Source organism: Populus trichocarpa, chromosome 8 (assembly GCF_000002775.5).
Source record: "Populus trichocarpa isolate Nisqually-1 chromosome 8, P.trichocarpa_v4.1, whole genome shotgun sequence".
Lineage (NCBI taxonomy): Eukaryota > Viridiplantae > Streptophyta > Magnoliopsida > Malpighiales > Salicaceae > Populus > Populus trichocarpa.
The window spans coordinates 12,031,742-12,053,389 of record NC_037292.2 but is presented as its reverse complement, the minus strand read 5'-3'; the positions used below and the strand labels follow the sequence as shown (position 1 = coordinate 12,053,389).

The 21,648-nt window shown below is 31.4% G+C and overlaps 2 protein-coding genes and 1 non-coding gene across 7 annotated transcripts; 2 read left to right on the top strand and 1 right to left on the bottom strand.

Annotated features, from left to right (window-relative positions):
- The first annotated feature begins 4,458 nt into the window (after positions 1-4,458).
- Positions 4,459-4,540, top strand: TRNAS-GCU (transfer RNA serine (anticodon GCU)). The gene has a single exon. It is a non-coding gene; the product is annotated as a tRNA-Ser (tRNA).
- Positions 4,541-10,983: 6,443 nt separating this feature from the next.
- Positions 10,984-12,964, top strand: LOC7494765 (uncharacterized). Of its 3 annotated transcripts, XM_052455217.1 has the most exons (3): positions 10,988-11,580; positions 11,626-11,719; positions 12,594-12,964. In XM_052455217.1, the coding sequence occupies exons 1-3, from the start codon at positions 11,194-11,196 to the stop codon at positions 12,842-12,844; spliced, it is 732 nt and encodes a 243-aa protein (XP_052311177.1). In that variant the 5' UTR covers positions 10,988-11,193; the 3' UTR covers positions 12,845-12,964. The 3 variants fall into 3 exon arrangements, with proteins under 3 accessions (XP_052311178.1, XP_052311177.1, XP_002312616.2); XM_052455218.1 differs by having other exon boundaries at positions 10,984-11,719; positions 12,054-12,668; XM_002312580.4 differs by having other exon boundaries at positions 10,990-11,719.
- A 666-nt stretch (positions 12,965-13,630) lies between these two features.
- LOC18101621 (uncharacterized) lies at positions 13,631-19,972 on the bottom strand. 3 transcript variants are annotated; one of them, XR_008059918.1, is made up of 6 exons: positions 19,216-19,972; positions 16,830-19,001; positions 15,662-15,743; positions 15,304-15,368; positions 14,356-14,481; positions 13,631-14,017 (listed from the first exon to the last, which is right to left on the bottom strand). XR_008059918.1 is itself a non-coding variant. In XM_052455219.1 (5 exons), the coding sequence occupies exons 2-5, from the start codon at positions 15,699-15,701 to the stop codon at positions 13,946-13,948; spliced, it is 303 nt and encodes a 100-aa protein (XP_052311179.1). In that variant the 5' UTR covers positions 15,702-15,743; positions 16,830-17,723; the 3' UTR covers positions 13,631-13,945. The 3 variants fall into 3 exon arrangements, 1 of the variants encoding a protein (XP_052311179.1); XR_008059917.1 differs by having other exon boundaries at positions 16,830-19,274; positions 19,393-19,972; XM_052455219.1 differs by lacking the exon at positions 19,216-19,972 and having other exon boundaries at positions 16,830-17,723.
- Between the last annotated feature and the right edge of the window lie 1,676 nt (positions 19,973-21,648).

Genomic DNA, 21,648 nt, shown 5'->3' with positions numbered 1-21,648 from the left:
TTTAATTTTTTTTTGTCTAAATGGGTTGGATACACCGGGTTTAGTAAATTTTTTAATAAATATTACAAATATTCAATTAAAAAACTTTGTAATCTTTCATCCTCTTTACTTATTTAACCTCATACGGGGAGGAGTAAATAAATTTTGAGATGGAAAAAATTCATATTATGCATTCTTTTTTAAAAAAAATATATATATTTAACAATATTCTACTTTATTTTTATTTTTTTATATCCTTTTATTTTAGACCAATATATGCTATTTAACTTTTTACATAGTTAATTTTATCTTTGCTAGTTCACTATTATTCATAAAAAAAATTATCAGCTATTAAATATTTCAAATATTTTATTCTTTAATATTTTTTATACCTTTAACATTCATTCTTAAATTTTATTTATCTAAAATTTATTATATGTGAAACTCAAAGAACTAATTTTTTCTCAAATATTGTAAGTAATATAACTCTTTAATTACAGCAAAAGAAGAGATTGTATTTGATGTTGTAGTAAAGAATATTTTTTAAAAATATTTTTTGTTTTTAAATATATTAAAATGAAATTTTTTCAGTTTTTTTTTATTTTTTAATATTATTACATTAAAATTATTAAAAATATATCAATTTAATATTTATTTTAAAACAAACTTATTTTAAAAATATATTCAAATACAATTACAAACACCGAAACAAAACAAACAGGCTATTACAGGATTTTCCAAACAAAAAGTTAAGATATTCCAAGGTTTGGAGGACTTGATTGGCAAGGACAAGGTACGAACTACGAAGTTAACAAATGTCAGTAACCAGCTTGTCAATGGCATCTCTGTTGTTAAATTATAATCCGAGGGTAATGTTGGGATTTAAAAGAACCGTTTATCTTCACGTGATATGGAACACCATTCTTGCCCAGTATGAACACCAACCCACCGAATCGACGGCCTGGATCTCTTTCATTGATATGGGCCCCAAATTAATTCGTAATCAAAAGCCTCCGTTAACTCCGGAGCCGCATTAAGACCTCTAGCCTTTTTGGTCACGTTCTTTGCTTTTTCCGATTTCTTGTCACTTTTTAATGACGTGTCCGAGAGCCCATCGTTTCTCTCAACGAGGCTGCAATCGATGGTTCACATCCAATGAGCCAGTTACTGTACAATATGGATTCCAACGAAAAGAAAACATTTTAAGAGTATTTTTTAAAAAAGTAAAATATTTTAATATATTATTAAATATACACGGAAATCGAGCTAGGGTTTGCCGGGGCGTGGGAAGCCAAAACTTGATGAGCTAGTAAAATAATCCATTGGACTAGACGTTTTTCTTTGGAGGCTTGGGAAGCTGAAGCATCTTGAGAGTATTATTTTAATTGTTTTTTAAAGTATTTTTTTGTGTTGAAATATATTAAAATGATATTTTTTTTATTTTTTAAAAATTATTTTTAAAATCAGTGCATGAAAACGATTTAAAATACATAAAAAAAATTAATTTTTAACAAAAAAAAATTAAATTTTTAAAGAACACGGTTTACCGTATTTCCAAGCATTCTCTTGAACCAAATTTCACAAAATAGAGTGAACTAAATAAGTTTTTATTATGAATTAAATTATTCTTGGATCGGTCAAACAAGAGGTGGTAAAAGTGTTTCTTCTTTCTTCTGGACAAGACAGGAAAAATGAAAGGGTAGTCACACTCTCTTTTCGTTAATCAGAAGTTGGAAAATATAATATAAAACCAATAGTGACGGTCGGAGGTCACGTGCAACGTTGAAAGGTATCGCCTCCTCACAGGTCATCGTTTTCTATTTTAAATTGTGTTTAGGTGTGCTGTGAAGGTATACTTAAAAAAACATAGATTAATAATTTTATTATATGAAGATTCACGAGTTGGTAATTGAAAAAAATTGGCTGAGGTAATGAATTAAACTAAAAGAACAGTAAAAAAGAATATAAAGAAATAAGTTTATTTTGAGGGGCAAAGAGTGTAACTTTAATGAAATAACCTTCGTGAATAAGGTTGGCTTGGAAGAATTCAAAGTTTTGGAGTTCCATGGACACTCGTACTGTAGGTCAGCCCTAGGGCTCATTCTTTTTCATCTCCGTACAACCGAGTTTTTGAAAGAAAAAAAATATTTTAATTTTTTTAATTTATTAATATAAAGATAAACTTTAAAAAATAAAAAAATATTATTATTTTAATATATTTTTAAAAAAATTACTTTTAAAAATAACATTATCACAATATGAGATAAACGTTGCTTACAAACTTCATATAATGTTTTTTTAATTTCTTTTCAAGGAACTCTCTCCAACTTCCATCTTTTAAGTTGTCCTCTATTTTAATGTTACATCACCAATTAATATCTAAAAAATTCTAATCATATAAATTTTTTTTAAAGAATTGCAATTCAAAAATCAAAATCATTATCACAACAACAATAATAATAATTATTATTATTATTATTATTATTATTATTGCTAATAATAGCAAACTTCTCCTTAATATTATTACTATTTTAACAATCTTAATCTCAATTATTATTATTATTATTATTATTATTATTATTTCATTGTCATTGTATCATCACAACATCATTACTAATTTAATTATTGTTGTTATAATCAATGATATTATTATTTTGCATTTATATTTTTATCATCTTCATCATTATCATTATTGTTATTATTGTTAATATTATTATTATTAGCATCGTCATTATTATTAATATTACCATGACCATCATTACAATTATTATTGTCACTATTATTGTTGTTGTTGTTGTTGTTGCCGCCTTCATCATTATTATTATTAAAAAAAATAAAAATCATGAACTTGATTTGAAAGATCGAATTCAAAACTATAAAAACTTAGATAAAAGAGTAAAGAAAAATAATAAGAAATCAAAAGAAAATGAACCAAATCGAAATTATTACTATCATTAAAAAAGCAAAAATCATAAACTTGATTTGAAGGATAAAATTGAAAAACACAAAAACTTCAACAAAAGAATAAAGGAAAAAAATTAAAAATTAAAAGTAGAATAACCGAATCGAAATACCTTATATATATAATTTAAAAACCAATGGTTAAATTGAAAAGAAATAAAACTTCAACAAAAGAGAAAATGACTAAAAAACAATAATCAAAACTAAAAGGTCTGAATTTGAAAAAAAATACACCAAGGATCATAGTGTATTTACGGGAGTAGGGGAGAAATGAAAGAAGAAGAAAAATGATCCAACTACGTTTGAAGTACACACGCTACTTATAATGAAAGAGAAGACAAAGAGGAATCAACTAAGATGGTGTAAGATTTTTTGACCGCAAAAAACCGTCGCATGCGCTGCCCAACATGTGAGGCAATTTCAATGCCCAAGCAGCTTTTCAATTAAAAAATCATTATTTTAAAGAGGAATTAAATTACTACCCTCGATCAAGCTTACAATTAACAATTAAACATAGGCTAACAGATGCAAATACCCCCGGATTATAATGAACTAGATGTCTTGCATCCAAGGGGTGCATGTGTGATTCTACCGTGTATAAAAAAATAAAACATACCTAAATGCCTCTACCTAAGACCAATATTTTTTTGACTTTTTAGGGTATTTTGGTTATTTTACTATTCACAAAACATTGAATATACATAAATACCCCTAAATAAATCAATAATAACTAATACACCATGATTCAAAGGTATGCAATTTGTTATGGGAATGATAAAATAGGAAAAATAAAACAAAACATGAGAGGAGCTACAGTGAAACCTGCATCTGATTTAGTTGTTTGTTAATATCAATTTAAAGAGAATTCAATGTTTATATTAGGGATCTCTAATAGAAGACTCCAATTGATAAATCAAAATTACATGCAGACAAATTAATGCAAGAATTTATTCAAGAGCAACAATGATACTGACCCAGTGGCCAGTATTTAGGAGTTAGTTTTTGAGGTTTGCACTTTCTATATTATTAGATCCGGGGAAAGGATGTTGGTATGCACGGGTGATAATCTCTTGAAAATACCTGGATTACCTGAACATAATTAGGTGATAAAATCTTAAAGTAATCATGGGAATTATCCAATAATTTAAAGAAATTGGGATAATACAAAAAAAAAACTGGATTACCCGAATTAATTTTTTTTTTTTTGCTATCTTATTATTTATAAATTCTTAAAACAAATATATCCTTTGACCTAACCTTGGCCAGGCAAATCTTTCATCGAGCCTAATTATAGCTAGATGATTGTGATTTTTAAAATATTATAGGAAGAAATTCCACGGGTAAAAAAACTCAGGTATTTAATCGGGTGAAACAAATTCAAATACAAAAAGAAAATCTTTCCATAGTAATAATAATAACAATAACAATTTAAAAAAAAGACGGAATGTTCATTCTTTCATCTAACGATAAGAAATATTTGTTATAATATATGGACTGTGATCACACCTTGATAAACAAGTCGCTTTGGCCGAGTGGTTAAGGCGTGTGCCTGCTAAGTACATGGGGTTTCCCCGCGAGAGTTCGAATCTCTCAGGCGACGCTTGTTTTTTGCAGCTCCTGATTTTGAATTGGCACTCCTTTCCTTGTTCTTCGAGTTTGGGTTGGCGACATTTCTGGATGATTTTTTCTGGGTTTTGGTTTGATTGCTCAAAACATTTAAAAGATCAATGGAAGACCTTCGACAGGTGAGACTAAGACCGAGTCCTTTAACCTTAAACTGGCCCAGAAATTTCTCTTTCAAGTTTTAACCCAGCTATAAACCATTCAACAGGTCCACAAATATCAACCTTCGGTGCCAGTAAAATGCCTTCTCCATTTTCCAAAGAAAATTTTAAGATGTCAAGGGAGGAGGCCCACCACATGATTTATACAGGTACAGCATACACAGTAAGAGTCATTTAAGCTTTAAAATTTACATGAGTTTATTTCCGGTGATATTCGAACTAGTAAATATTTGGTTAACAAGGTTTTGATACCATATCAAAAATTTAATTCAATTTTTTAGCTTAAGTTGTTAATCGAGGTTCTAAGATATGATTTATTTTACTCTTTAATACACACTTCAAGTGAAAGCTCAATTAAACCTGCACAAGCTCACATTACATTATACTTAATTTTTATTAAATAGAATAAGGTATGTGAGAATTGAACTCGTGACAGCTTGGTTAATAAGACTATAATGTTATGTCAAGTAACCATCTCACTTGAAAGGTTAAGGTGTTAGGTGAGGTCCTAAGAATAATTTTACATTATTCTCTAATATACCCCTACAAGTAAAAGCTTTTTAGACTTGAAACTTGCACAAACTCATATTACTTGGTGTTTAATTTTTATCAAATAGAATGGGGTGGTGAGATTCAAACTCGTGACCGCTTGACCAACAAGGTTCATATACCATGTTAAAGAATCTTCTCAACTTAAAAGTTATTGGGCTGAATTGATTTTTTGACATGATATGAGAGTCTTATTGGCTAAGTAGTCACGAGTTTAAATATTATCACCCTCATTCTAATTAATAAAAATTAAGCACGAAGTAATGTATGCATGTGTAAGTTTCAAGCTCAAATAACTTTTACCCGGGATATGTGCTAAGAGAATAATATAAATCATAATTTATTAACAAAGGTTCTTTAACCTGCTTTGTATTCAAAATAATTTGATAAATTTTCTTTAATACCTATCTTTAAAAAACTAAAAAAGCATAACATGTCTTATGAAACACTAAGTGTCTGTTTTATACCATCCATAACTTTATATCCAAACCTTAGGTCTGGAAGAAGCTATGATTCAAGCATGTTTGGGAACGCGGTGCAAATCGTATTCCCTTAAAATTTATTTTTTTATATAAAATAATTTTTTTTAATGTTTTTAGATCATTTTGATGTGTTGATGTCAAAAATAATTTTTTAAAAATAAAAAATAATTTTGATACATTTCTAAGTGAAAAACACTTTGAACCGTCATCACTACCACAATTCCAAACATGCCCGAAATATTGCTTTACACGCTGTCTGAAGAGATGAGAAAATTAGTGTTGCAAATCCGCTATTAGTTTACCAAAATAACCCTTTTCAAGTGGCTCCTTAGTTATTTTATTATCATTATTGTTTTTAATCGAATATCTTTAAATTATTTTTTTATTTAATAATAATTTTAATTAATTATATATTTTAATTAATATTTTTTAAAATATATTTTTTTCAAATCACAATAATAAAAATTCCCACAATACTAAATACACTGAACCAACCTCTCGACATCTCACACGTTAATACCAAATGCAATAATTCCCCGCCCAGTTTTTGGCAAGTACTAGTGAGCCATTAGGTCCATGAATGGAGTGATTGCTGCATGCAAAAACAGCAAATCACGAGTCCCATTGTACTATTTTTCAAGCATAGTTAAGTGCCAAAGTGAATGAAAAGGGACCCTACGGAATTACTCACAATAATGCTTGCCATCCCTCATTTCCTTGTAGATGTCAAATCCAGAGCATTGTTACTGCAGCAAGTCTCTTTCAGGGAGGGAATCCGAAGAAACGCCACCATAATTGTAGTTGTACGCTTATAATGATGTCAATGGGGAGGGAAAAAGATGCCCCAGCTACTTTGATACGAAATTTTAAGAGTATTTTCTGGTTGTGAATATTTTTTAAATAATTTTTTATACTGAAATATATATTAATAATGTTTTTTTATTTTTTAAAAAAATATTTTTGATATTAGTACATAAAAACAATCTAAAACATATTAAATTTTAATAAAAAAATAAAAAAACATTTGAATTTTTAAAAATATGATTTGGACCGTATTTCTAATCATATTATGATGTTACAAGGTCACCTGCAACTCTGTATTGCAAGATTATATATGGGAAAAAAGAGTCGTTGTCTTCTGTACTGATCATATTGAGTTTTTCTTAGCTAGGTTGGCTCTTCCATTGTAAAATCTTTAATGATGCTCATCTTCAGGGTTAAAAATAGACGAACGAGAGCATGGGCCCTGTACTATACTAAACATAGCTACAAGGTCACAATTAATATCACAACACGGTGAAAACTAAGGATATTAATTTCATGAACCGACCTAGATGAACAGTTTTTCCTGGATAGCTATTTTACATGGTTTAAATTTAACCCGGGATATATTGTTAATAATATTCTAGGTATGGCAACAAATAAAAAATAAACATAGCTATATTTAGAGTATTTATTTGTCTCATGTAGAGATAACACCTCCATAAACAGATCCATGATATAATTTTAGTATGAGCAGGATAATATAAGTATATCACTAAATTAATTAAAATCTAAAAAAATTCAAAAATCACAAGCTTCTAATATAGAGTTAAAAAATTTACATGTATTATATAAAGATGATCTGCAAAATTCTATTTTTTCCCCTTATAATTCGCAATTGCTCTCTTTGAAGCTTTATTTGTTGAAAACATTATAGGATTTTCTCATTATCAACACTTTTAAATATTTTTCTTTTCAATATAAGTAATCAAACAATTATTCAGTCAATTATCTTTGATTTGATTGCGTAATTGACTTTCATATTTTTATCATTCAATTCATATAGTCATCCTAAATATACATATAATGAACTACATCAAAACATCCTAAAACCATTTTCACACTATCCTAGGGGTGAGCAAAAAAACCGAACAACCGATTAAACCGAAAAAAAAATAACAAAAAAACCGAACTGAAAAAAAAAACCGAATTAACCGATTAAAAAATTACAAAAAAATTCCAGTTCGGTTCGGTTTCTAAAGTCTATAACCGATTAAACCGAACCGAACCGGTTCAACCAAGCCAGCACTTAAAAAAAAAACGGGCATAAATAGGATGTTTTCCTAACCCTAAACCTAAATTAGCTTTCCTCTAAAAACACAACTAGCCGCCTCCTCCCTTGCTCTCTGCATTTCACCATAAACATTCAATTTTTCCTTTTTAATTATTTTAGAGCCATTTACATCCTATTCCATCCCAGTAACATCACTTTTTCACAAATTCACTTTTCCCCAACTTAACACTTAAGAATCTAATTTAAAATTTAAAATTTTTTCATAAGCTTTGTTAATCTTTACTTAAATATATACAATCAAGCATATAACATCTTACCCGATAATAATATGAACTTCGAATGTTAACTAATTAAAATTTTCTACTCCTCTTTTTTCCTTTTAATGTCGTTAATTTTCTATTTCTACTCCATTTTCTCCACTTGGTTTTCCTCTTAATTCTTGAATTAGATATATTCAAGACTCACTTCCTTATCTATCTTGCTTTAAATCATGGTTTCTCTTTAGGGTTTTAATGAGGAAGCTCTTAATTTTTTTTCCTTCTAATTTTTTCAGCACTATCCGCCAGTTAAAGGGAGAAGAAAAAACTGAATTTCTAGTTTTTCCAACTTATTTACAAAAATACCATTAATAAGCCTACATGTTATTTTTTATTTGATTGTTGATATTCTCGTATAGTTTATCCAAACCTTGATTGCCTTAAAATTTAACCCAAGTAGAGCAATGTGTCAGGAGGGTCCTTGTAAGATCAGCCCAATCTAACGACTGGATTAAGAGTTATGCTCGATAGCATAAAACTGATCAGCAGGTGATTTTATGTCAAAATCCGAATTTTCTTATTCAATCATTGCTAGAACCATTTCAGTTATTTTATTTACTCCTCATGACCATTTTCTTATTCCAAAATATATTTATTTTTTCTTTTCATCATTTATTTTATTTATAGACTCACTATAGTTTCAGGTAACATTATCAATTTTTAATCGGAGTTTACACCAACACCTTTTGGAGCGGTCCTTTCTTAACTTTTATTTCTCATTTCCATTATAATTTCTTGGAATTATTTTCTCATTCTCAAAATACATCTATTTTAAATTTCTCATAATTCTTCTATCAATCGAAACCTATTAACAGTTTCAACATGGTATATACTTCATTTATTTATTTTTTGGGTAGTGTGGGCAAGTGCCCACATGCTGGATTAGTCTATGAATACTTTCAGGATATAACTAAGCCCTCTAAACCTCTAAAAAAATAATAAAAAAAGAAAACTATATTTTTATTTTGTGTATATTTCTCTGTGTAATAACAAGTTTATATAGACTTTAAACATTTTAATGAAACTATATGACTATTAATAAGACATTTATATTTTGAATCAAACTGAATAACTGCTATTCAATTTTATCGTAACAGTCACAAAAGTTAAAATTAATTATGAAAATTAAAAATAAATTAACTCAATAAAGAATTAATCTCACTTACAAAATAGATTCCAAGTAATATCTTTTGATATTATAAATATCATTATTTTTATTTAATTTACTATGTAATAAATAGCTAATAGATACATAGAAATTCGGTCTATATACATTTACTTGGCATTAGCATTTCAATGTTTATCGGATGAAAAAAAATTAGAGACTAGGAGGAAAAAAAAGGTGTTAATATTATTAGACGGAGTGATAATAGAACTTATTAAATTAAAATGGAGCCTCCGTTGAATAATTTGACAAAAAGAGTGTGCAATAAAGCTCAAAAGAGCTCTGTAAACAACATTGCTCTAATTGTTTTAAGCGTAGAAAGTAATCATTGAAAGACTGTACTTGGCTGTTCAAATAAAAATTAAATAAAAGAATGATTACACCCTAAAATTTTTTTGTTTAAAGATATATTAAAATATTTTTTTAATATCAGTACATTAATAAAATTATCAAAAAAAATATTAAAAAATATTAATTTAATATTTTTTAAAACAAATAAATTTCTAAAAATTCCCAAACAAGTAAGTATTACGACTGAATGCTATAAAATATGTTTCTCGGTTGTTGAGGATACTCGTGATTCAAAGAGAATATACCAAGTTCGGATTTAGAAAAAATAATATTCGGTTCTCATAATTAAGTAACCAATATTCAAATTATTCATGCTTCATTTTCAATTATTTAGATGAGTTAGGTCAATTAGCATGAGGCTGCTCACAAGAATTGACGATATATAGCTAACAAAAAAAGGCCATTTAGTGAATGGCAGGGGAGATTATGAAAATGTTAAACATTTTTTTAAAAATAACAAGAAAAAATTTAGAAAATTATGGATAATCGAATCATGATTCTAAAGTGGGATTGGATCCAATAACCCGTACGTACGTATTTTTCAACTTTTTAATTAATTTTTTGCATTATTTTTACATTATTAAATTATATTAAATCCAATTTTTTTTGGCAAACATACAGAAAATTTTATTTCAATGCTTTAGATGAATAATGGATCTTAAAAATGATCAAAGAACAATATGGTTTAATCTCAATTAACAAGCAAACGGACTTAAGATTAATATCATAATTATAGAATTAAAGAAAAATAGCATATCAACACACACAATATATTTAATTTGAGGCAACACCTAAGAACATTTATTCCTTTAAATATGCTTGATTAATATAAGAGTTGTGCTTTAAGAATACCTAGAATGAAGATATACTCTCTTATTACATATATATATATATATATATATATATATATAAATTATTTATTTTTCACCATTTATATTTGGTATTTGATGTTATTTTGTTTTATATTGATTCAATTAGGCAATTGATCAACTTAAAATAAAAAAATATTGTTAGAAACAAAAATCTAAAGTAAGTTGTTGCGAAAATAGTTAGCATGGAATTTATTTTTATAGTATAGAATCACTATGGAGTGGGTCTACGATAATACGAGTTGAATGCTCTAAGGAAAAAAAAATTAAAAAGAAAGAAAAGAAATTTCACCCCTAATTATTTAAGCTTAATGTTTTTTTCCTATTTCTTTTTTCAAGTACAAGCAATACAATTTCATTGCAATGAATGTAGGGCCGACTTAAGGTGTCATTATGCATGTTAATAATTGGATTCTGAATCCTATGAAAATAACACATGTGCATAGCCAGCTGCAGCATATGATCTCCCTCGTATTTGCTTACATTTGTTGCGTGTCTTGTCTTGTCTAATTTTTGTCAACTGGACATTAGAAATGGGCAGCCCTCTTCACGGGCGATTTTAGCCCTTTCAACCATATAATTCGAAGAGAGCTGGCCGAGCTAAATATATATTGTCACGAAGTGCTGGAGATTTGATGGCAGGCTCAGTTCATTAATGGAGGAGCCTCTGTAAGGAATTTATGCAATTCACACACCTTCCTTCTAACTCAAACCCCATTATGGATTGTTTAGGTGGTAAGAAAAAGAGCAAGAAGTGTGAGAAAGGTCTTAGAGGGCTCACAGAGAAGGTATGGCTTTTCCAAGAAGAGATCCAAGCTATAATGTACGAGAGAGAGAAAGAGGCTAGAGCTTATGAGAGAGACATGATAGTTTTTGCATTTAAAAGAGCAGAATGGAAGCAAGAGAGAAAGAAGCTTAAGGAGGAAGTAAAGAGATTGAGAAAGGTAGTGGAAGAGAAAGATGACAGGATTAGAGTATTGGAAGAAAGGTCGATAGGAAGAGAAAGTGAAAAAAGGGAGGAGTTCTTGGGGACTACTAGCTTCCTTGTGGAGCAAATGAGGGAGGAGTTCTTGGGGACTACTAGCTTCCTTGTGGAGCAAATGAGGGAGGAGAGAGTGTGGCGCGACGAGGCTGTGGATAAGTGGAAGAAGCTATATCTTGCCATTAAGGCCGAGCTTGATGATCTCATTCAGAAGACTCACCATGGTGCATCTCTCTCCTTTTTCTCATACTCGCACGCACACGCACACACAAAAATAAAGCCTACACCATTTGCTTCAGAAGACTTCCTTTGCATGATTCCACGCATGGTGCAAATCTTGGCAATCCAGAAACATATTATCACTAGTTTTCATTAACAAAGCAGATATAATCCCCTCATTTCATGTCATACTGTCATTTCCATGGAAGAGTGATTCTTGGGGGCTGAACTATATCCTCTTCTTAAACACACTCCTAGAGACAACACACGATCTAGTGCATGTTTTCACATATTAATTAATTACCTGTGCATTTATGCAATGTCTTGCAAATATTTCAGTTTTATCATTCAGTGCCGCGCAAACCTCAATGTCTAGCGCATGGCACATGCTACCAGAATTGGCATGCTCCACAACTTCCTTTTGTCAAACATCCTAAAAAGTTGATTGAAGTTGTCCAAGAACGGGTCCCAATAATACATTTTTGCTTCTCCTGAAGATAATGTGTTACTGTACATGAGTTAGTGATCAGTGGCCAACATCTCTTCTCATCCCAAGTCGCTTACTGTTTTACCACATCAATCCTTTGTGATAACATTTATGGGGCTTTTCTTTTTCAAAAAAGAAGTTGAGCATTTCTTGTTGCCATCACTTGATACAAAATAAAAATATGTGGGCACAAAATGCAAGATTACAGAGCATCAGAGTCATATTAAATCACTTTTATTAAATGATATGGCCTTGAGTATCTATTTTAACCACTACTTTTCCTTCGGTCAATTGGTATACCAGTTATGCTGATACACTGATTAAGAAACTATGACAGTGCAAAAAATAATCAATGAATGACAGTTTTGTATGCTTGCAACTCGGTTGTGCAGGAGATGGCTTGTACTGGAGAGCAGAGGAAGAAGAAATGATTGAGGAGCTGAAGATGGAAGTGAAGGCCAAGGAAGGATGTATAGAGGAGCTGAAAGCACAATTAGCTTTAGCGAAGAAAGAAGAATACAATAGGGCAAGGGAGGTCGATATTCTGCGGCAGAGCTTGAAAATCATGAGCAGTAGGAAGGCATCCAGCTTTGCTCTTAGCAAACCGAAGTTAGAACTTGTGAAACAGGCTACAAAAGCATAGCTAGCTTTACAAGTAAAATCTATATTAAAATATCGATGGACTGTGTAATCTTTTTCAAGTCAACTTGAGCAAGGACCGTGCAAATCTTACATTACTAAAACACAGTACCTTTTTTTTGCCCCTTTTCGGATTATACTTGGCACGGTAGTTAATAAGTGCACAGATGAAGGGTTTTTGTGTAGATTACGTGAGGTAGTAACCTCTAAAAAAAGGGGACAAAAAATGGTTAAATCGATGAGAGGAGTTAGGCCACTACTATTTTCTCTTATTCCTCTCCAATCAAGTTGCTTAGTGAACCAACTTCATTTGCAATAAAAGCTTGAATTTCAACATTAACCCTTTTGCCAAGAGGGGGTTTAATTAGAAATGTTTTGAAAGGATAAGTTTTTCTATCTTCCTCGAACTTGTAACCACTCTATCTTTCACTTGCACAGTCACTAAGATTCAATTAACATTCCTAATCATATTTCAAATAAATCTAGTTGTTGATTTCACGGAGATCTTGTGAAGGGTTTATAAATTCGACGACCATTTGGCTCTTTTAGGAGACTTCAGTAATAATCCAAGTTGATTCAAAAGCAGAAAGCCCTCTGGCCGTTTGATATCTACCAACAACGATCTGAGATTTGGTGGACAAGATACAGGTCTTAATTTTAGTGAGATTGGATGGCCAACCATCCTCTTCAATTGGACAATGGACTTCATTTTATTAAAGATCTCCATGGAAGGATTAGCGCCAATGAAAAGATGATAAGAGAATATGAGGGTAGTCCAGGAAAAAAGAACTCCGTACTGAATAGTATTTTGATATTGAGATTGTACAACATCCAATCATACAAGTTGTCACGGAAATGTGTGATCTGGATTTGATATAAATATTGCTGTAAAGATACATTTCCTACCCCACAGACCCACCCCTACCTAAGCTGTAGTGCTTTACATGTATTCTTTTGATGGGTTTCCTATAAGACTGACAGACTGTTACATGCTGCATACAGACACATTGCCTGATAACCTCCGAAGAATTATTCAGCATTAATGATAGGACAGGAACGTACATGAATATGCTTCGGCTGCTAGCATTCAGATATTACTGCCTTCTTAGCTGGTCGAGAAGCTATCTCGTTCACTGCTTTCTACCCTTCCAATAGTCTGGTAGTTTGATCTCACATTCTGACCAAAGAAAAACGTATATAGATGAATGTCTGGATAAGCATGGTAACTAGTAATTATGAAAGCTGTTTGGTATACTTAACACTATGCAGTTCAATAAATGGACATAACACGAAAGAGTGAATCTCTGGAACAATGTTATAGGAAATAATCGACAGAGTGATAACTACCGATTATGTAAAAGCTTCACACAGGAACTTGAAACTATTAGCAAATGAATTGATCTCAGGAAAGTAAATTAATTTCCACTTCTACCACAAGTAACCATCAAGGAAATCAAATATATTATTACTCTAATTAACTGGATGAAAATAATCATTTAACAAGATGCCATGTACCTCAAGCAGCGTGATGTAATAGAAATCCTCCCTATGATGCAGAATCCCCTTTCCATCTCGCATTGAACTGAATAGATATATTTCAGTTTGCAATATTTTCTCAATGAGCTCCTTCTCACCTTTCATCTGTTCAAAATATTCACAGCCAAAGCTCACTAATCATATTGGTATTTCAGATGAATATAAACATGAGACACCGAATGCTGCCTGTATGAATGTTGATTTAGAAATAACTCTTTATTATTATCATTGTTCTAACAAGATCCTAAGAATATTTGATCAATACTGCTACTTACTGGTATGTATATTCTTCCCATCAACTATCAACATGCCCCGGGAACTTTTTGCTAATTGGTAGTGTTGAATGCTCAACTCTACCATGGTTGGATGACTAGTCAGTTTAGGAACCACTAGGTCAATTTAAGAACCAGTTAGGTTGAGACAAAATTCCAGCTACTAACCCAACACCAAGTACATTAGAAATTGGCTCACAGCAAAACCCCCAATAATAGAAAATTGCAAGAACATACACAAGGAGGAATCAACATATTGCCTTAGGTAATACCAAAACAGTCAAGGAGGTTAGGAGGAATCAACATATTGCCTTAGGTAATACCAAAACAGTCAAGGAGGTTAAACTATCTCGAGTACTAGGTTACACCAATGAATACTGTGGAGTATTCACAGTCAATCTAGTTGACTAAAAGTTTCTTTCTCATAAGATCACAGTTGAACTGCATTGCCAATGAATAAGTGACTAGCAGTCTGCATCAGCAATAACCATCAATTGCATGAATTTATCCAATGTTAATTGTCTTGAAGTTGAGCCTGATGAGTCAGCCACGTTGAGGTGGCAGACAAATAGCAGACACAAAAGGGGGACATTTTTTAGATTCCTTTGGGGATTTTAAGCCAAACTAAAAAATTTCTTTCACTGCAAGAACTTACCTCCAACTGCAACTTTCCTCCACCGCCCATCCCTTCCAGATTGATCAGCACCTCGTGCAAGTTTCCTGGAAAGGCACGTGCTATTTAATCATTTTTGCAGAAAGGGTATGCAGTCCATATATCCAAACTTTGTCTTCTTTTTACTTTTCATACACATCGAATGAACTTGTACTTGTGGAATTAAACTTAATCACTCGAGGAAACATCCTTTAGTTAGTGCAATCATCAATCTATCAGCTAAAAATCATGCTGGGGTATTATTAAACTTGCAGCAAACCACCGATTCAAGAATAATGACAGCCACAGACAACTTTTTTCAAACAGCTCTGCGCGTGCACATGTTTGATCGAAATCTCACCGTCACATAAGTATTCCAGACCAATGCCTGTGTTACCCATGCGCTTATGTGGAGTTACAAGGTTTGCATCCCAAGCTGCAACCTGAAGCTCAAAAACAAAGAATTAGTAGCGAGTTGCAAGTCATAATGAAAATGATAGCTTCCAATTCTGAAGACATCCTTCAAGTTGATGCATTACATCATCCGTTTATATTGCACAAGAAGCTTCAGTCATAATTGGCACAAACAAAATCATTCACCAAAAATGTCATCAAGACCAAACTAGTAGTGGTGATAGCAGACTAAAATAGGAATAAGATGTGCTAGTTAATTGGAGATAATTAATCATAAGGCATGATTCTTAATAGGATACCCTACTGGAATAAAGAGATCCTGCCAACCAATTATTTAAAAACACCTTCCTAAACAAAGATGCTCCAGTCCGGTCAGCCCAGCATGATTATAATCACGTCAATGGATGGACGTGAGAAGGTAAATTAGAAGATTAATTTTAAGTAATTATTGCCTGGCGGAACCACCAATGTACAGGTACTAGTGCACCCTCTGGTAAGCGATGAAAGCCATTGGAGAACATCTGCTTCATACGCAAAAGGAGGACCCACACATTCAATACTGCATGGGCCTGACCATTTGGTCTATTTACACAGGCTACCATATAGTTTCTAAAGTAACCTCAACACTCATACATGGAAAGTACACGAGAGGGAGGGAGAGAGAGAGAAGACTTCAAATTAATAATAAAAACGATCTCACCTGAGACAGGCGAAAACAAGTGGAAGGACAAGAAGACAGATTTAAAAAAATGAGATCTCAATCAAAAAGCTCTAGTCCTTGAACCATAAGCTTGATCCCTTTAAGTGTTGGGTTTCCTCTCATTCCAGTCCAATTTCTAGTGTTCCTTTCTTCATAGGAACTACAGATGATGTGTTGTGTAAATTCAGAAACTTGTATGGGATATCCATGCTTACTTTTAGAGTGACTATTTAAATTGGCATTATAATTTTTTTTAGACAAATATGCTATTGGAATTTGTTCATTTATGTACTTCTGTCAAAAAAAAAAAAAAGCTAGAAAGAATGATACAAAGTATACAGAAACTTGAAATGCACCCCCAGCACGCTCCCAAATGAGAAACAAATTTATAAATTCAGAAAGAATAAGAATTTACCTGAAGATTTTTGGTCAGAGGCAGCTTAACGTTAATGGTGAAGTCCTTGTCCCAAGTCGGCTCCTTTTTCCTGTTATCAGTAAATGATTTACATGTGTTTATTTTGTTAGCAGTTCAGAGCAAACTTTTAAAATTTTTGATTCTTCTGCTATTTTGCAACGATGTCAGTGTGTAAAATTTATAAACAACTCAAATGCTATACTAAATTTTGATACACTGCTATATTGCATCATGCAGAAGAAGGTCAGATGGGCCCTCCATTAAAATGAAAGGAAAATAGTGATTGAGAAAGCAAACAACTATTAGTGACATGATAGTTGTCACCCAACAGAAGTGGATAGAATATAGAGTTGATTTTTGGGCTTGAGTTTTATAACAGTTCAGGCAAATCTTCCAGTCCATAAGATTATTCTGCAACCCTGGCAAGATCATCCTCACAAATTTCCCAGTTAGCAATAGCCATTACTCTAGCAGAGCATAAAAGCGAATATAGTACCACTCAGAACCACATTTTTATGAGTTCCTTCTCCAATGGAGATGTTAAAACTGCATGAAGTATGGAATGAAAAGCCATTTCAATGTGAAATATCAAGGATTGTCCAAAATCTGAAGGAAAAAAAAACAAGTTGATTGTAAGGCTCGTGCCAATCTCTCAGTCATCTTAGTAATCTGCGTTCCTTTTCCGGTGGAGATTGTAAGTACAGGATTCAGGAAGGCATAAAAGTTTTTCAAGATGCAAGTAGTATCAGGGATTGATGAAAATTCAAACCACAACGGGGAATAAAAATTATAGACGCTACAACTGCCCTCCCATTCGTCTGTGTAACAAAATTAAAACAAGTGCATTAAAATAAATAAAAAGCAGATTTGAAATGGAATTCCTAGCAGGTTTAAACAAACAGGGGGGGGGGGGTTCATAAAGATGAAGTAAAAAGAGAAGAAGAGCTATGGAAAATGGAGCTTATACAATTTGACAATTTTTCCAACTTTTCACTTCAGAGCAGAACTTATAACAAAATAGGAACATTAAAAGAAATTCAGGTGAAAGTTTCCTTTCAAATCTTTCCTGTAGAGAGTTAATGATAATCATCATTCATTTTCAGTTCCATTAGAATCTCACATCCCCATGAAGGTTGCTTCTATGACAAGTTTTAATTTATGCTAATTATTGCCCATTCTCGAAAAAAGGTGCAGTCAACCACCATTCCAAGCTTCAACCGAATTGCTAGGTTCAAAGGAGAAAGAAGAAAGCATATAATACTTCTGCAATTGCTTGAGAGAAACTGTGTTCTCTAAGCCATATATATATATGAAAGTTGTTATAGAATATTCATCGTTAATTACAAGTGTTTTGATACAGAAGGGAAGCTAAGAATAAGCAAGAATCAAAGTTCTAAAACAATTGCACTAAAACTCAATGTCTTTCAGCAGCCTCTGCATGCTGAGGTTTATCTTTATCATTAACATAAGCTTTATCCTTATCATTCCCCCATAAGCTGGCAGGGAGATCTGTTATAGCAAGTTTATCTCGGAGAAAGCAGAATCGGTCAGCTGTATGTCCCTTAGTAAATATATCTGCAGGTTGTAGAGAGGTGGGAACGTGTTGAAGAAGGATATCTTTGTTGGCCACCTTTTCTCGGACAAAGTGATAATCCACTTCAATGTGTTTGGATCGGGCATGAAATATTGGATTTGAGGCAAGAGCTAAGGCACTGATGTTATCACACCATACTACTGGAGCAGAAGCAAGAGAAACCTGCAGCTCACGCAATAGCATTCGCAACCAATACATATGCTATACAGTGCAAAAAATTTCAGCATAGTGGAATTTAGAGCAGGGTAAAAATTGAAGCTTCAGATTCAGTTTGTGTGTGTTTGTGATATGGAAACATCGACAGCTTACCCCCATTTGACCTTGCTTTTGAGAACCTGTCCATCCAGTTCCATAACCACATAAGGATTACTTTTTCCGTATACATCCATGGTTTAATCAGTAAGGTGGTATATATGAAAAGCAGAATGTGTGACCATGTCAGTTCAAAACTTGCTCATAAATCCCAGTCCTCAATGCAAAAGGGTTAAATTCGATAACGCACCCATGGATCCAAGGCTGGAAAATCAAAACCCTTTTTCAATTTTATAAACAATTGTCCATCATATATCTCACGTAACCTGCAAACATATCAATCAGCCTTGGATTAAATTTAGTAAAATGTGACTTTGTTACTCTACTTGATTCAATCATTCTATGCTAACATAATTTCAATAAACAAATAAAGTCAGGCTATACAAATAGCCGGCCTGATGCATCTTCTCTGCAACAACAAGGAGAGCAAGGAGTAAATATTTAAGCTTTGAGTGTTACTGGAAATAAATGATCACATACTCTGAGAGATACACAGTCTTACAACCTGCAGCATCAGCCTCCCACTTCCCTACATTTTTCTGATAAACACACACACACACACACACACTCCATTTAAACATCAAATTTCTTCAATTTCTTTATATTCAATCGAGACTTAAAAAATTGAAAATTAAAAATGGATTAAGAATTTATTACAGGGGAGCTGGTATAGGCTTCGAAAGCGAAACCAGCAAGAGCGACAGCGAGATTGATATCAAAAGGAGGACGTTCGTTGCCGTTCTCTTTCTCTTGTTGAACAGCAACCTTCTCAGTCTCCGTATTATTAGCATTACTCGCTTTACTAATACTCGAGGTCGAGGAGGAGCAAACTCCATGCCCGCTGCCTCGGTAAGTTAAAACCCTAAATCTACCGGAAAATGAAGACGGAAAGCGCCGGTAAAAGTTCAAATTTCGATGCTTATACGAAGTAGGAGTGAAACGGTGATAAAAGGCGTTGCTTGGGTGGAGAGAAGTAGCCATTGCCAGTGTGGAGAAAATACTGTTTAACAAATAGTTTTGAGCTTTGATGGTGGCAGTTGTGTAATAGTATATTTTTATACTTGCACTTTTCCTTCTTTTTTTTGTATGGGTGCTTGCAGTGAAGACACGTGTACGTCGTTAAAGAAGGCAGAGAGGACCCAGAAAAAAAAACACTCCACCGAGCTGGCAAAACGGTCGTTTTATGAGCTCGTTCAAATACACCAAAATAATTTATTAATTTGCTATAAATAATAGATTAACTGTTGATTTTCTTATAATTAAGGATTCCATTAATATTAATTATATATGTCGTCTTTGTGATGGCCTGATGGGAATGGTCCAATATATAGAGAAGAAATTTAATATAGATATATAAGAAAATAATTATATATATTAGGGGTGAGAAAAAAAAACTGAAAAACCAAGAAAACCGGAAAACAATAACCTAAAAACATAATCGTAAAAAAAACCCAATTAAATCGATTAAAATTTTAAAAAAACTGACCGGTTTGGTTCCAGTTTTATAAGCGTAAAACCAAAAAAACCGCCAAATCCAAATCGAAAAAAACCAAGCCAAACCGGAAAAAAAAGAAGCCAAATCAAAAAAACCGAGACAAACCAGAAAAAACCGAGTCAAACCAAAAAACCAGGTTGAACCGATTTTTGTTCTAAAATAACCAACCAAACCAAAACCGGTCGGTTTGAACCAGTTTCGGTTTTTTTTTAAAAAAACTAGTTTATTACTTCTTTTTTTTTGATAAAAACCGAACAAAACCGAAAATAATCACCGAGAAAAAAACAATTCATGATATAGACAAATATATTTTATACTTGTATTTTCTTATTGACAAAATATTTTTTTTATTTCATTGTTTTGTGGATGTTTTACTTATTTAATATTGTTTCAATTAAGATTTTTTCCTTTTCATAGTATCAAAAATAAATTATTGATTTACTAAATATTTTAAATTTTAAGTAATTTTATGAAATAAATTATAATTTAGTTTGGCTAATTAATTTCTAACTTATTCAAATAATTAGAAAATTATTTATATTATTTTTTAGTTGATTATTTTTTTTAATATTCATTTAATTAAATATAAAAAATAATAAATATTTAATTATATGATAAAAATATTTTCAAAACATCTATATTAAAAATATTAGAAAAAAATAGAAAAAAAAGAGAGAAAAGACTGCAAATGGAACCAAGTCCATGCTCAGATGGGTATGTAATAAAGCCCAAGGATGCGACTCAAAATTTAGATTTGAAGGGCATGGTGGATTTGGGATGTGTTTAGAAATAAAGTTATTTATGTTTTTATGTATTTTTTTAAAATTATTTTTTTAATATTAATATTAAAAATAAAAAAATTATTTTAATATATTTTTACTTAAAAAATATTTTAAAAAAACATTACATCACAATATCAAACACACTGTTAATTTATAAAAATACCGTTATATTTTTAATGTATTCACTACCATAATCTCATTAATGCAAACATAAATTTAGAGTACATTTTTAATCTTCAAATCAATAAAAATATTTATTTCAAGTATTTTAGATTTAAAAATTCAAATTCATATATTTCCCAAACTATTTGATAAAATATTATAATTTTTGTATACATGAATTCTTTACGGTGAGATATTTCATTTTAGAGAACATTTTATGAAATTCACCACCTCAACCTTCTAAATGCAAACATAACTTTAGAGAACATTTTTAACCTTCAAATCAATAAAAATATTTATTTTAAGTATTTTAGATTTAAAAATTTAAATTCATAAATTCTTTTTGTACATTTTTTTCTACGTGGACAAAAAATGACTTCTTTTATGTCTGAAGATGTAAATGGATTTTTGTTTCTATTATCATAATAATAATAATAATAATAATAAAAATGTTTAGAAATTAATTTTTGAAAA

What these genes read in the sequence shown, in the direction of transcription:
- LOC7494765 (XM_002312580.4), top strand. Translation starts at nt 11,194, where the DNA reads ATGCAATTCACACACCTTCCTTCTAACTCAAACCCCATTATGGATTGT. An exon ending in CATTCAGAAGACTCACCATG is followed by an intron (nt 11,720 to 12,593) that starts GTGCATCTCTCT and finishes TCGGTTGTGCAG; the next exon opens with GAGATGGCTTGTACTGGAGA.
- LOC18101621 (XM_052455219.1), bottom strand. Translation starts at nt 15,701, where the DNA reads ATGGGTAACACAGGCATTGGTCTGGAATACTTATGTGACG. An exon ending in GAGGAAAGTTGCAGTTGGAG is followed by an intron (nt 14,482 to 15,303) that starts GTAAGTTCTTGC and finishes TATTTTGAACAG; the next exon opens with ATGAAAGGTGAGAAGGAGCT. An exon ending in ATTACATCACGCTGCTTGAG is followed by an intron (nt 14,018 to 14,355) that starts GTACATGGCATC and finishes TTCTTTGGTCAG; the next exon opens with AATGTGAGATCAAACTACCA.